This window comes from Pipistrellus kuhlii, unplaced genomic scaffold, assembly GCF_014108245.1.
Source record: "Pipistrellus kuhlii isolate mPipKuh1 unplaced genomic scaffold, mPipKuh1.p scaffold_m20_p_40, whole genome shotgun sequence".
Classification (NCBI taxonomy): Eukaryota; Metazoa; Chordata; class Mammalia; order Chiroptera; family Vespertilionidae; genus Pipistrellus; species Pipistrellus kuhlii.
The window spans coordinates 1,655,145-1,670,514 of record NW_023425541.1 but is presented as its reverse complement, the minus strand read 5'-3'; the positions used below and the strand labels follow the sequence as shown (position 1 = coordinate 1,670,514).

Sequence of the window (15,370 nt, the reverse complement as noted above, 5' to 3'; positions counted from 1 at the left end):
TGGGTCTTTTGGTGACTATCATGAGCACTGGTCCCTGCTGACCTCTTTTGGACATGTATTGTGAGCAAGCAATAACTGTTTGCTGTGTTAAGCCTCTGATATTTGGGAGTTGTTACCAGAGCATGAACTAGCCTCTCTACAGCCCCACCCCTGACTGATAAAGCAATAGTGAAGGCCAAGGAAGTGATTATATTGTCTAGGAATAGTGAGCAGAGAGAGAAATAGGATCAACAGTGGGTCCCTGGGAAACACTAACATTTAAGGGGCAGATAGAGGAAGGCAATCTGATGAAGATGGAAGAGTGGTTTAAGAGGTTGGAAGATAAGCAGAAGAGAGTGACATTCTGTAAATGAGGGGAAGAGTTTCAAAGAATAGGGAATGGTCAACATATTAGGACTTAGACAGTATCATGTTGGCATTCTCACCATGGTGAGATTAGTTTCAGTGGAGCAATGGGGACAGAAACTGGACTAGCCAATATAAAAGGGAGCATGTGGGAAGAAAAATGGATATAACTATATGTAGATTACTCTTCCAAGAGGCCAAAGATTTCCATTCCACCCCCCCCCCCCCAACTTTTTCATGTAATGTGGTTTTCAGTTCTCTCTACACTGGTTGTTCATAGTCCTTTGTCCTGTGTCCCTTGCAACTATGTCCCCAGATAGAGTTTATCAACACAGACTCAATTAAATTTTCAACCCTCCTATTCATGGTATTGTTTTCTTCTGGTATTCATTGGAGATGGAGAGGGGAAGACCTCCCTAGAGTGTGGGATCAAAGACAGTTTGGATCAAAGTCCCTGCAAGGAGTCCAAGCATTCTGATGAGATATCTGTATAAATTAAACATTCTTGAGACTGTAGGATCCCTGAAGACAGGGATTGTACCTTATTTATCTGTGCCTTGCCCTCAGCATTTCACATGGAGCTGGGTATAAAGATGATGTGTCCATTATGTACTTGAAATCCACGTACTTAAGAACCAAGCCTCTAGCACTGAGCTCACATTGGAGCAAGGTGAAGAGTTACAAGAGAATGGTGGAAGTAATGGGTCATTTAATGTGTTTGTGTGGATTTTTATAGCTCTGATGAAGACACTGGGGATGCACTAGCAAAACATCATAGAAAACAAAATAAACAAACAAAAAAAAGAGGCAATTATTAACTCCAGGAAAATAAGTTGACCCAGGAAGGAAATGTAATGACTCGGCTGCAAACAATATTTATAATCTTAATAATGTAAACATGGACTACTGTTAAAAAAATAAACTGTGATACATCCAATACCGGATGTCTAAGGGGAGGCAAAGTATGTGTGCACATATAATTCTGCTTGTAAGACAGCTAAATACTTTTAATAAAATAAAGTCAACAGATATTTAAAACAAAAAATTAAAAAATTAGCATGCCATTTTGAGTTGTTGAGGTAAATATCAGAAGATACCGCTAACAGATTTGGAAGTATTTAACTCTGAAGAGTGAGGCTCAGGGGTAGAGCATGGAGCTTTTGTTTTAATTATCAGCATTGAGATCTATATCCATTATTTAAAAGACAGGTATAAGCTACAAGGATACACAGCTGTCCCCAAAAATGTACACATACTTGAAGGATTATAAAGTCAGTGTTTATTAACATACAGTTTGTTTTTCAAAACTTAAAAGAATCTACAGAAATAAATACTTTTGTTGTCAAGCCTGTTTTCAAACTAATGACCATTCTGGTCTAAGCTGATACTGTGAAACAATGAAATAAAAAAACATCAAGAATAATTTAATTCGTTTTTTGGGTGCCCTCAATTCATCGGCTGTTCTGGGTTTGTACCATAAACTTTATCTTTTAAGTATTCCCATAAAAAAGTCTAGTGGCACTTTAGGATATATTTTCTAATTTGTTTAAAGCTTAGTCTGGCTTCACTAATTATTTCAAATCAGTTAAATCTGAAAAGGAGTGAAAATTAAGTGAGTTATTAGCTGTTAAAGTGTGTATACATTTTTGGGGACACCTTATGTGTCACATATATTAGCACATATATATGCTAATAAGGATATATATATATATATATATATATATATATATATATATAGGATAGATATACACATGTGTATACATGTATGTGTGCATACACACCCACACATACACACACCGATATTTAAAATAGAAAAGTCAAGAAATAGCAGTACTGGTATAACATTAGAAACATTGAGATAAATATCAAAAGAAAAAGCTAAGGGAGTTTCAAGTGCTTACTCTGGAGTGATTATATATATGTAGCTTATACATATCTTATAAAATTATGAAAATATATTACTCTGATAAAATAAAAATATAAACTGATTAACAGCCATGAACTTCAAAAACAATAAAACAAAATCCCTAAGACTTGACCTCACTAATCTCACCAGACTCAGCTCCAAAATCCTAAAGCCGAATGTCCTGTACTGCCCTGGGCTGGATCATTGATCCATCACCACTCTCTGGCCACAGGTTTGGGTCAGAAAGCTTAACACACCAAGAGAATGCATGAGTGATCCAATAGCCAAAGAAAGGAAGTAACATGAGGGAAGGGGAGCTTTGGGGGCGTCTGTCCAATGGCTGTGTAGGCCACCGCAGGAATGGTGCCTTTGTGACAACCATCACTTCCTTTGAGCTGCAATAGATGTGCCTGGCATAAAATCCAAATGCCCCTCGCAATAAAAAAAAAAGAGAGATCAGCATGTTGTATGTCATTTAAGCTTTGTAAATGGCCCTATTTCTTGGCTTTGAATACAGAGTAAGGGAGTTTTCAAGAGAGACAAAAGAATATATTCAAGGTGTTGACAACTATTTTGTGGAGAACACAGATTTGAAAGTGGAATTTGAAGCCAGGTTTACCTGGACTTCAATGCCCAAGCTCTTATTTGTCATATCGCTCCTCGGATGGTTCCTTCAATTTCACTATCACCATGGAAGTAATTAGCTTGTTACAAAAACAAATAATTTTGATGAAATTTCAGGTCAAGTTAGGGAGAAATTCCTAGGACTGGATGGGAGAGTACTTTTCTAAAATCAGTATATTCAGCCCATTCCCTGTATGAGTAACGGTGTCTTTGTAAAGGTGTGTGTTTAGGGGAGAACATTTGGATACTAGGGAATACAAACGATCATTTCCTCCATCAAAGCACACCCTTCCCTCTTCCTCTAAACATACACACACACACACACACACACACACACACACACACACACACACACACAAGAGATAGAGATGTTGAAAAGCGCCAACTGCTGCTTTGTTTCTTCCAAACCCACCAGCTTCCTACTCAGAGCCCCAGGCTCACTATTCCTGCTATCACCTTTGGCAACTGGTGAAGGAAAGGCAGCTATCTCTTTGTGGGAAGATTTTCTTGCCTTTGAATTTGAGTTCTCGTTTCAGGTCCTATCATTTAGGGGCTTCTGGAACTGCCTTGCTTTGGAACTCCAATGCCAGAGTCTGTTCAGAAAGGTCTTAGGGCAGCTGCATACTCTACCTAATTGCTCCTTCTTTCCAGCCTGTCCCATAAATATTCTTCACTGCAAATCTTTTACTCCAGTTAAGATGGAGAGTTAGCTAGAGCTGGACTCTGCCACTAACTAGCTGGGCTTGCCACCAACTAGCTGTGTGATCTTGGACAAATCACCAATAAAGAGGCAGGTACTTAGCCACTAATTTGCTGTCTGGCTGTAAGAAAAATACTTTCCCTCTCTGGTGCTCAATTTGGAACCAAAATGATGATCCCTAGGGTGGCAGCATGTATGGAAAGAAGACAGGGTCAAACATTTTAAAACTCAAACAGTCCAGCAGGCAAACAGTCTGCTCTTACCAGTTACGAAACCTCAAGCAAGTTACTTAAATACTCTGGATCTACACTTTCCTTATCTGTAGAATGGAGATAATAAAAGCACTTATCCTTACCTTTCTGTAAATGATGCCTGTAAATCAACTAGCACAAGGCTTTACCTATAGTATAATTACACTGACACAGATTGGGTAGTACCTTTGCTTTCTGGCAATCAAATCCCTGGGTTTGACCTGGATTCAAATCCCAGCTCCAAATCTTACTAGCTGAATGAACTTGGGCTAGTTATTTAACCTCTCTGAGCCTGTCTTCCTATGTTATATGGAGAGAAATACATATGCACAGCACAAGGCACATGTAAGAATTGAGATGTAATATATAAAAAGTGGCTGGGATAGTTCCTTTCCCCTTTTCCCCATTCCTTCCTTTCATCTCTATAATAAATAACAAATGAAAAAAAAAAAAACTACCACAAATGTGATCAGAAAAGGTTAAAACCATTATCACACATAAGAGTACATAGAAATCAATAAGAAAAACACAAGACATGAACAGACAATTTATAAAACAGACAATAGAAATGGACTATAAGCAAGAAAAATGAATGTATGACCAAAGGAATGCAAATTGAAAGCTAGTGCTATTCCATTTTCAACTCCAAATTGGTAAAACTTCAAAATTATAATAATGTTGAAAAAGAGTGGTAAATTAGTCTCACATTTTTGGCCAGGGCATAAACTAGAATAATCCTTCTAGAAAGAAATTGGGTAAGAAAGCAATCTGCATGACAAAAGCTTTAAAAAAGGTTAAATCTTGGATTCTCTAAAATTAGTCCCAAATGTTCATCCTGTAGAATTAATGTTTATGATCCCATTTGTATGCAAAACAAAGGAAAGGAAAAGGCGTTTTGTGTGCAAATGTTTCTATAGCTCTGAGAGAGGGGTTCCAAATTTTGTTAACATCAGTCACCTCAGGGCAGTGAGACTGTGAGGGGAGGGACTGGAGGATTATTAATGTTTTCTTTATTCGCCTCTGTATTGTTAGGTCTGGTACAATGAGTATGCATTACTTTGTGATTTATGAAACTCAGCTAAGTAGAGAAATAAGAAAAAAATAATTTGAGATAGTATTTAAAAAAAGGAAACAGGTCTAAGACTTACGAACAAAAATATTCATCACAGAATTCTTTATAATAGTAAAAGTTGGCAGTAAATATCTAACAACAGAGAACTATATTGCAATATATAAATTCCATTATATTCATGTGATGAAATATTGTACACTCATTAAGGATGATGTTCATGACCCTGGCCAGATGGCTGGAGCGTCCGTCATCCATACACCAAAAGATTGTGGGTTTGATTCCCAGTCAGGGCACTTACCTAGGTTATAGGTTCCATCCGGGCCAGGGCATGTACAGGAAGCAACCAATCAGGTTTCTCTCTTATATCGATGTTTCTGTTTCTCTCTCTCACTCAAATAAATAAAAACATATCCTCGGATGAGGATTTAAAAAAAAAATGATGTTTAAAATATTTAATTACATGGAAATATACTCAGTATAACTTTTAATGCAATGTTAAAAAGACCAGAGTAAAAAACTGTGATTTCAACTTGTAAAAATATAGTGTCACACCTATTTGGAGGGCTATTACCAAAAATGAAAAATAGCTAGTGTTGATGAGGATGTGGAGACATTGGAATCCTCTTGCATTGCTGGTAAGAATGTATAATGATGGAGCCAATGTGGAAAACAGTGCTGCAGTTCCTCAAAGAGTTAAATATAGAATTATCATGTGATCCAACAAGTCCACATCTAGGTATATACCCAAAAGGATTGAGAATAGGGAATCAAACAAATATTTGTATACCAATGTTCATAACAACCTCATTTACAATAGAAAGAGGTAGAAGGAAATGAAAACATATGTCCACACAAAAACTTGTTCATGAATGTTCATGGCAGCTTTATTCTTAATTGCCCCAAAGTAGAAACAACCCAAGTGTCCACAGAGATGAATGGATAAACAAAATGTGGTATATCCAGACAATGTAGTATTATTCAACCGTAAAGAGGAATGAAGTACTAATCCATGCTATAAAATGGGGTCACCTTGAAAACATATTAAATGAAATAAGCCAGACATAAAAGGACAAATGCTGTATGATTCCACTTATATGAGGTACCTAGAGTGGTCAAATTCATAGAGAAAGAAAGTAGAATAGAGGCTACCAAGAGCTGGGGGAAGAGAGGATGGGGAGTTATTGCTTCATGGGTATAGAGTTTCTGATTAGAATAATAAATATGTTTTAGAAATGGATAGTGGTGATGATTGTACAACAGTGCAAATGTACTTCATGCTACTGGATTTGTACACTTAAGAGTGGTTAAAGTGGTAAATTTTATACGTATATTTTACCACAATAAAAATATATATCTATATCTATGTATCTTTCATATGTACCACAAAATACATATCAATACACTATAATATTAAGAGTGTTTCTGTGACCTTTTTTCTGTTATCCTTCTATTTTCCAAATTTTCTCAAAGACCTTTTTTAATTGTAAAAAAAGATTCCGAGACTATAATAATTCTGAAGGATTAACATGGAAATTTTAGTTGGGTTCAATACTAAGCATATAGGCTCACCTTTCACAAACCAGCCAGATGGCCATACTATCTTCTGAACACCAAACAAAAAGACAGGAAATAATGGTATCCCTACCACTACCACATGTCCCCTCTAGGCAAAACTTGGTGAGTTGGCACTTCCTTCTATCCCCAAGAGAAGTCTAGCTATCCCAGATCAGGGACCTAAACCCTAGCATGGGAACTAGGCCAGGCAAAGACCAGGCCAGGCCTAATCAGGCTGTGGAGTGACAAATGTCACTTTTCCCCTTTCAGCTCTCCCACCCAGCAGGTGGATGGGGCTCAGGCTTGCACTAGGCCTGCCTAGGGGACCTTCTGTCCTCCTGCCCCAGTTGATCTTTCCAGCAGATTGAAGTTGAGACTATAACAGATACCTTCTCTCTAAGCCAAGAGGAGCCCAGCTCCTCCTATCTCATTTGCAGAGCCTACAGAAAAAAGGAGAGAGTAAATATCCCCCTTCCTCATGCCTTCCTCCATCACTATCCTAGAAGGATACTGGTGATTGGCACTGAGTCTCAGGGACATGAGACTAGGGTATTGAACAAAGAGGATGTTGCTCTCGACACCTACATGCCCCCAGGGGCCCCTACAAGCTACCAAAAGGCCCTGCTGGATGGCACCTGCCGACAGTTCAGCTTCTTGCCCCAGTCTTTCAGCAGCCAGCTGGGCATTGGTTGCCTTTGACAATTAGAGGAGATTATTAACATTTTATACACCTGTGCACTGGGGAAAGAACAGACAGACCTGGTTGTGTATCCCAGTCTCCCACCTTTTAGCTATGTGGCCTGGGTAGGTCACATTTCCTCAATAAGCCTCAGTTTCCTCACTTGCAACATGGGGATAATTATAGGGCCATTATCAGAATAAAATTATTTCATGGACACATGCAAGGGCCCTGACATCTCCTAGGCACTCTGTGGGTCAAAAGCTTGCTGTTTCCTTTTCCCCTTCCACTTTCTTACCCCAATCTTCTCTGGCGCCAACCTGCCCAGCCTTCTGGCCCAGAGAGTTGTGGTTTAGATTCCAGCTCCTTTCTCCAGAATCCATTCAAGCAGCCCTGGAAGCCCATAACTCCATAATAACTACTTCCCTTTCCAAGGCCAGCTGCAGCTCACCTGCTGCCCTTGCTCTCTCTTCTAAGCACCTGCCTGGCTCAAGGTGTCAAAAATTCTATGCCCATGGAGAAAAGCCTAGTCCAGTGTTGCTGTCTGCCTGCACAGACACTAGTCTGCATAACCACAGGAACATGCCTGACATGCCTATTCCCCAGAGATCTTCCAGGTCAGCATCAGAGTATGGTGCTTCTGAAAGCCCATATTTGTCTAGATCCCTACATGGCTTATAATGCACTCTCTCCTGCTCATGATGAGTTGGAGATCCCTGACTCTCCTTTAATTTCACCCCCACCCACTGTCTTCCCTTTCCTTACTCCCTACCTCCACAGTGGTCAGTAGTCTTCCAGCCAGACCATGAGATTCGGTGGGAGGCTGCTAGGCTCCCTTCCTCCATTCAATTCCCCTACCCCCACCCCCACCTCCAGGAGATACCAGTGTATCCTTCTCAGAAGTTCCCATTGCTATGGTGACTATAGTAGTCAAGAACCAGCCTGTGGGAAGGATGGGAAGTAGCCACAAAGAAGACTGCGTGTCTGTATGAGTCTATGTGGCTAAGTGTTATGTGTGTGCGTGCATGCATGCATGTCTGCCCTAAGTGGGGAAGGGAGAAGGGAGGGAGGAAAAAAAAGCAGAGAGATGGAGGAGGGATAAAGGGGACAGGAGGAGGGATGGGGAAAGAGAGGTCAAGCCTGAGTGGGATGAGGGATGCCAGGGGTGAGGAGGCATGTAGGTGTCGAGAGCAAGAGGTGCAGTGCCAGGAGGACTGGGGGTAAGGGCTTGTGGTAAAGGTTTTGAGGGGTGTGAGGAAAAAGAGTGAAGATGGGAAATGGGAAAGGGTCAAGAGGAGTGGTGCAGGGAGGGGGGAAGGGAGGAATAACTATTGTGAAAAGTGGGGGTAGGACGGGTGTAGGTGTAGGTGTAGGGGTAAAGACTAGAGAGTGAGATGTAGGAAGTAGTTTGGATTTAAACAAGGCATGTGGCCCACTGGCTGTGAGTTTGACATGCTTGGCTAGGGTGATCTTCAAGTAGAAGATTGGGAAGGTTGTGGGGTCACTGGTACGTGGATGTGAGGTGTTGAGTGTGGATGAAAATTTAAGAGGAATATGAGGTGTAATAGTGGGGGGTCAAGACTGGGTCAGAGGGCATGGAGAGGCATGGGTAGCATGGGGCAACTTTCCCAGCCCCTTGTTTGACCCACCGTATGGGTCCTGTCTGAGCTATAAACATTCTCTTTTCTGTCCTTGCACCTTCTAGAAAACCCAAGGCTCAAGTTCCTGGGCAGTAGGCTCCTGTGAGTCTGGAGGCCCTGCCCCAGAGGAGGCTTTGCCATGGTCCCCAGGAGGCAGCTTCTTGACTGCCGCCCCCTTCCCCCATGCCCAAACAGGGACCAGGGCTCCTCCTCTGCCCACAAGAATCCTGGATTGGGGAGGCTGACTGTGGGCACTGCTCCCGGCCGGTGAGCTTGGGATTCCAGCACTTGGCCAGAGCCCTGAGCTCCCTGTTCTCAGCGCCAGCGTTAGTCCAGAAGTCTTGCTTGGCACTTCAGAGGAGAGAGGAAGGCAGCGAGGCAGAAACAGCTGCCAGCCAGAGTGGAGGAAGAGCAGGACCCCAACGGGTATGGACAGAAGGCAAGACACTGGATCTGGCAGACACTCCCTACTGTGTGTGGGTGTTAGGCTTCCTGTCCCAGCCTTTCCCATTTAGTGCTGGTATTCATGGGAGCAGGCTGGGCTCATGGGCCTTGACTCTGGCCTGAAAGAGACCTCAGAGGTCACTTAGTCCAACTCTCCCCATAATCTGGAATTAGAGTTATCTCCACAGCATTTCTTCCAGGGGGTCTGCCTGAATTAGGCTAGACATTTCCTGGAGAATAGGAGCTCACCTCCCCCTAAGGCAGTCTGGTCCCTCTTTGGAAGAAAAAATACCTGTTAACTGAGCAACTCTGCTGTGCATAGGTACTTCTGTGCATGTGGACTTCTCATTAATAATGACCTCACAGGGTTGAGGTTCATTTTACAGATGAGAAAAGTGAGGCTTTGAGGGGAAAAAAAGTCCCTAGCTCAAGGTCACATAGATAATAAATGGAAGAGCAGGGTCTGAACCCAGGACTTTCTAACTATTAAGTGCCCCTGGGGCTAAGGAGGACATGCCTATTATTTTGCACCATGACAATTCTTCAGAGGTCTGGAAGCAGAAACCACAGCCTTCTGAGTGTCCTCTTCTCCAGGTGAAACAGTTCAACTCTGTCCAGGAAAATCTGGGTTCCAGCCTCCTGCAGACCTGCTCAGTGTATGACCCAGAACCAAACACATGGTCTTTCAGGTGGGTTTGGGCCAGTTCAGAGCAGAGTAGAACTATCACATCCTCCCTTGGAACTAACCTTTACTGTTGTGGTCCAATGACTGGTAAGAAAGCTAAGAACTATCCTTCTCTTGAGTCTCAAGCCCTTTTGGGATAAGAGCTATGAGAGAAGAGGCCAAAGATTTGTTCCTATCTCCACCAGTCCCCTTAACCTCAGAATTAGATAAGGGAAGGGCAGAGATGGGGAAGAGGCCATCAAAACCAGGCAGGGGCATGACAGGGCTGGGAGGATGGAAAGCTGAGGGAAGTGAGGTGGCTGTCCAATAACCCTAGGCAGGGCCAGGAAGGCCAAGGAGATGAGGAGGTAAGTGTTTTGGGGTAGGCATAAGGAGATTAGGGGAGTGGAGCATGGTCCCTGGGGTTGGGAGAGGCCAGGGTGGGGATAGGCATGGCCTGCCTCAGTTAACATCGCCCTGCTGTGTGAGAGAAAGTAAGTCTCACATTAAGAAAATGTTGCAACTGGTACTAAATTGGGAGGTGTCACAGGCAGCAGCAGTGAGAACAGGTATGATTTGTGGGGCCCTGTGGGGCCCAAAACAGGGGCAGACATTGTAAAGGGAGAGAACAGGGTTTCTGGGGCTTCCCAAGAAAGAGCTGACTGAGACACTTAAGACAGGGTCCCAGGGATGGGGGTCACCTGGCTTCCAGAAGTAGAGGAAGCCCCCTCACTCTGGCCGGGGGCTGTGAGCCCTCCATCCAGGAGAAGCTTTAAGGATGGTCATCATCTCCAAGGGATTCCATTTGGGGTAGGAGCTGAACACGTAGGCTCAGAGCCTGGGGGTAGGATCAGGGATCGGCAGAAAAGACCTGGGATACAAGTGGTGTAATAGGGTGAAGAGAGAGGGGCTGCAGGAAAGAGGAGAGAGGGATGTCTTTTCCCTTAGTGCCCATAATACAGCTGGAATCAAGAGCCCTGTAGGTCTATGCCTCAGCTGAGGGAAAGAGCACTAGAGAGGGGTGGGAAAGACAGGAAGAAAGCTATAGAGCTGGCACTGCCCTTCTGCTGGCATAGCAGGCAGCAAGGGAGCAGGCAGAGTTCGTTTGAGAGGGAGAGTGAGAGAAGGAAAGCTATAGTGACGGAGAAGAAGACATAGCAGAGGAGGGAGCACCCTGGCCACTGGGAACTTGATGGGAGACACTGGAAAACACATGGGCTTTGCTACAGAGCATGTGAGTTGGAGGCCTGGCACTCCTGCACCTCAGTGTCCTCATCTGTGAAATGGAGATAATGGTGCTGGTATAACCAGTCTCCTTGGGAAGTTGTGATCTCATAATATATGGGAGAACAATGTTGGATGTTCTATTATTATTTTAAAATACCATCAGCTACCACTCTTCCTACTTGAATCTCACACAAAAGGCTCAGAATGTGGGCAGAATAAGGACTATTATCCCTGTTTTATAACTGAGCAAATGAAAGCTTAAAGTGAAGTGACATGCCCAAGGTCATTCTGTTAACAAGTGGTAGAGGCTGATAAGGCCTAAATCCTGGAGATCAGCGGTCTTTCTCCTATACCAAATTGCCTGGTAAAAATAACCAACATGAGTGATTTTTATTTACTGTGAGATCAGACACCGCTGGAAGCCAACTATAACATGGGGAAAACCTATGGAAAAGTTGTGGCATGGTCTCTCATTCATCCTGGTGATTGAAGAAAAGAAAAAGTTGGGGCCACGGGATTGAATTGAGGGCCACAAAAGACACACATTCTATATTCCTTCTACTATTGGATCATGTCCATCTATTCCCATTGAGTGTATATATGTGTCTCTATCTCTTTATGACAAAATGTGTCCTTCTTCATGTGACAGGCCTTCTGCCTTTGTGTCTCTAACATGGTGGGGAGATGTACGTGTGGGTGTCTGCTTCCATGGCACTGTTTGGTGTGACAATCTCTCTATATCTGTATAGTGGTGGTGGTTTATGACTATGTGTGTAAGTGTGTGTGAGTGTGTGTGTGTGTGTGTGTGTACACCTTTAAGAAATGAAATATCTCATTTGGTAGTGTGAGTGAGGCAGTGAGTCAGCTGAGGCTGAGGGAGGCGGGAGAAAGACAGGTAGGTTACAAGAAAAGGGAAAAGGAGAATGAGAAAGTGAAGTCAGAAGCAAGGAGCTACCCCTTACCTACCCAACCATGTAAGGAGCCCACCAAGAGCATGGAATTCTACTGAAGTATTATGGGGGTCACACTGGATGGAAAGGGGCACTTTCTGCTCCTCTCTAAAGCCTTGATGGGAGACGAGCTAGTCTAGGAGGCAACCATCCCCCTTTCCAGCTCCCAATATCTCCCCCATTTCCCCCACCCAGTCCCTGCTTGAGGATGAGTGAGGCCACCAGCCCACCCTATCTCCTTGTCACTTGACCCTTTGACCTTGCTGTTCTCTTTCCTCCCAAAGGCAGGCCACCTGGCCAGGCTGAGCCAACAAGGCAGTAGCATGATGTCACAAATGTGTCCAGTCCCATACACCTACTGCCCAGAACTATCCTGCTGAGGGTCAAGAAGTTTCTCAACTCAGCTCTGTCCTAGGCAGGCCCATTCTGCAGCAGCGTTGCCTCTACTCTGGATTCCTGTTCCCATAAGCCAGAAATCCAGCTGTCCTCCCACTGCCACTCCAGGGTGCTGGGAAAGCACTGGGAGCTTGTGCTCTGTTCCCAGCTCCTTTTGTCAGGGAAGAGTTGTTGGCAAGGAGCTTCTCCTTGGGAGATGACAGGCTCCACCTATCTAGGTTCTGACCGGCCACCTCAGGTCACATAAGGTCAACAGTGTAGTGTGCCCCACAACCAGGGGTGCCCCTCCTCTAGCCCATTTCCGGGACCAAAGGATGAGGGCTAGGCTTCTTTCCGCCTTTGGCCTTCCCCCAGCACCAGCCACTCTCAAGACTTTCAATTACAGCCTAGGAAAGAGGGTACCTATGGCTGAAGATGGAGGCCAGATCCCTCTTTTCACCCCTTTGCCAGCCAAGGGCCCCAAGATCCCTCCCTCCTCAAGCGGGGTGGGGCGCCAGGAGGCCCCAGTCAGACTATGCCCAAACCTGGAATGAATAGAAGTTGGCCAGGTGGTGACCTGACCTAGACGGGTTCCAAAGCAGCGCTCGGATGGTGGGGGTATTGGGAGAAGGTGTGGTGGGCAGAGGGGGAGACCTCCTTTTTCCCCCCCTAGGGACCACCGCCACTACTTCTGCCTCGTGGCCACGGATGCCAGTCCCTACCTTACAGCCTTTTGTGCAGGACCGGATTGAGTACTCTTCCGCCTGTAAGTATTTATGCAGCACGAGGTCGAACTCGTCATATTTTTCCTGAGCATGTCGGTCGAGCCGCTGGTATGCCTCAATACAGTTGCTACACACCTCCCAGGCCCCGGAGCCCGGGCTGGCCACCACGGCCAGCAGGTCCCCCAGCAGGGTGTCCAGGCTGCAGTCCAGGCTGTCGGGGCGGTCCATGCCCAGCAGCAAGTCCCAGACCGTGTAGGTGTCGCAAAAGGAGAGAGTGAAGTTCCGAAAGTGGCCTTTGAGCAAGTTTTTTTGGGCGGAGGGGAACTCGGCCGGAGCACGGGAAGGGGAATCGGGGGGCCGCAGAGGTGGGGCTGGGGTAGTCGGTTCGAAAAGTCTCTGCAAAGATTGCAATTTGGTGCAAGCTGCATCCAGCCCCGTGGGCTCTGGGATGCCGCCGCAGTCCAGTCCGGGACCAGCGGCGGGAGCGGCTTTGGTCAGATTGCCGGATCTGGGACCGCAGGTGCCCGGGGGCGCACTGGGCTCGCCGGACGGCGGCGGCAGCGGCGGCACCGCACGAGGAGGCACCGGCTGCCGCTCACGGTTGGTCCCCCAGGGTGGCCGCATGGCGCTGCTCAGCTCCCTGGCCCGGGGCCGGGCCCCTGCGCACAGCCACAGATGGTCAGCGAGGAGCACGGTGAAGAAGAGCAGGGACGCCAGGGACAGTCGCCATCGCTGTGCCCGCTCGGAGTCGGCGCAAGGTTTGTCGCTCGGCCTGGGAGCCCAGCAGCAGCAGCAGCAGATAGTCAGCGCAGCGGCGTCTTTTCCGGGCCACATCCAAGCGCCCCTGAACATATTTCAGGGGGTCCGGGCCGGAGAAAGCAGGCGGGCGCGAGGCCGTCTCCGGCGAGCGAGCGGGCTGCCCGCCGCTCCGCGTTCCTCGGCGCCGTCCAGGTTCTACCTCGGGGGCCGCATGGCGAGGCAGGCCGGCCCCGGGCCCCACTCAGGCCGGAGTCGCGGAGCGCTCTCGCGTCGTCCCCGCGCCCCTCCCGCACTCCCTCGCTCGGAGCCCGGGCGCGGCCGCCCGGCCCGCTAGGCGCTGCCCGGCGTCCCGGCGGGGGGCGGTGCGGGGCGCTGGGGCGGTGGCGGCTGCGGCGGCAGCGCCGCGCTCTTCATACTGTCGGGCCCCTCAGCTGCCCTCCGCTCCGAGACACTCCGCTCGGCGCCGGTGGCCGCCCTCCTGGCACTCCGCTCCGGCCGTCTTGGCGGGGCTCGGCGCACCTCTGCGCCCCTCAGCGCCGCCCGCGGGCCCTGCCGCCGCTAAGCTCCGCTCGCTCGCCCCGCGCCGCTCCGCTCCCGCCCGTCCGCCCGCCCGCGCCGCTCCCTGCCTCTCGCGCTTCTTTCTCGCTCCAGCCGTTCGCCGGGGCCGGTGCGGGGCCGGCTCCGCTCGGGCTCCTCGCCGATCGCTCCGGGAGTTCCGGCTCGGGCGGGCCACCTGGCTCCGGCTGCGCCGCGGGCGCCGGACGCGGACGCCGGGCTTCACTTGGTGCGCTCCTCGCTTCCGCTTCTCGTTCGCCCCGCTGAGGCGGCCGCAGGGCGGCACGGCCCGTGGCTCCCGCTGGCCATACCCCCTCAGTCTGTCGCCATCTTCCGCTGTGAGAACACCTTGAGAGCCCCCGTGCGAGTGTGTTTGGTGGGGAGCGGGGCGGAGAAAGAGGCACGGAGAGGAGGAGGGAACAGGACCGGGGCCCCGACTGCGCCTGCGCCTGCGGACTCTTTCCTCTCCCCCCCCCCCCCCTCCACCCCCGCCGCCCGGCCCCCCCAGTCCCCGCCGGCCACAGTCTGTGCTGTTTGGGGATGTTTCCAGTCCACCCCCCAACTCCATTCACTTCAGCGCCTCCGTTCATCCACCCGCTCCCCGCCTGCACGCGCCACACGCTGAGTCCCAGGTCCTGGCGCCCCCCCACCCCGCCGACCCAAGCGCCCTTTCCTCCTCAGGGCGGCTGCTCACTGCCCCCGAGGGTTCGGGGGCTTTCTGGGGGTGATTCTGGAGGCGGGAGGCATCTCCGTAGCGTCTCGCTGCCTCCCCTGTCCCCGTGACTAGGCGAAGCTGGAGCTGGCTGCGGATCGGACCAGTCCCTTGTTCCTAACTCTGCTGTCCTGCCTGAGGCCAAGGCGGACCCTGGTGCTGAGTGACAGCTCCCAGCATAGCAGCTG

The 15,370-nt window shown here is 47.9% G+C and overlaps 1 protein-coding gene across 1 annotated transcript in view; it reads right to left on the bottom strand.

Moving 5' to 3' along the window:
• NALF2 (NALCN channel auxiliary factor 2) overlaps positions 1-14,879 on the bottom strand; it is a 37,375-nt gene extending 22,496 nt beyond the window's left edge. The window contains exon 1 of the mRNA XM_036411451.2: positions 13,154-14,879. Coding sequence (XP_036267344.1) covers positions 13,154-14,008 — 855 coding nt within the window. The 5' untranslated portion in view covers positions 14,009-14,879. The remainder of the gene's footprint in view (positions 1-13,153) is intronic.
• Positions 14,880-15,370: the final 491 nt, after the last annotated feature.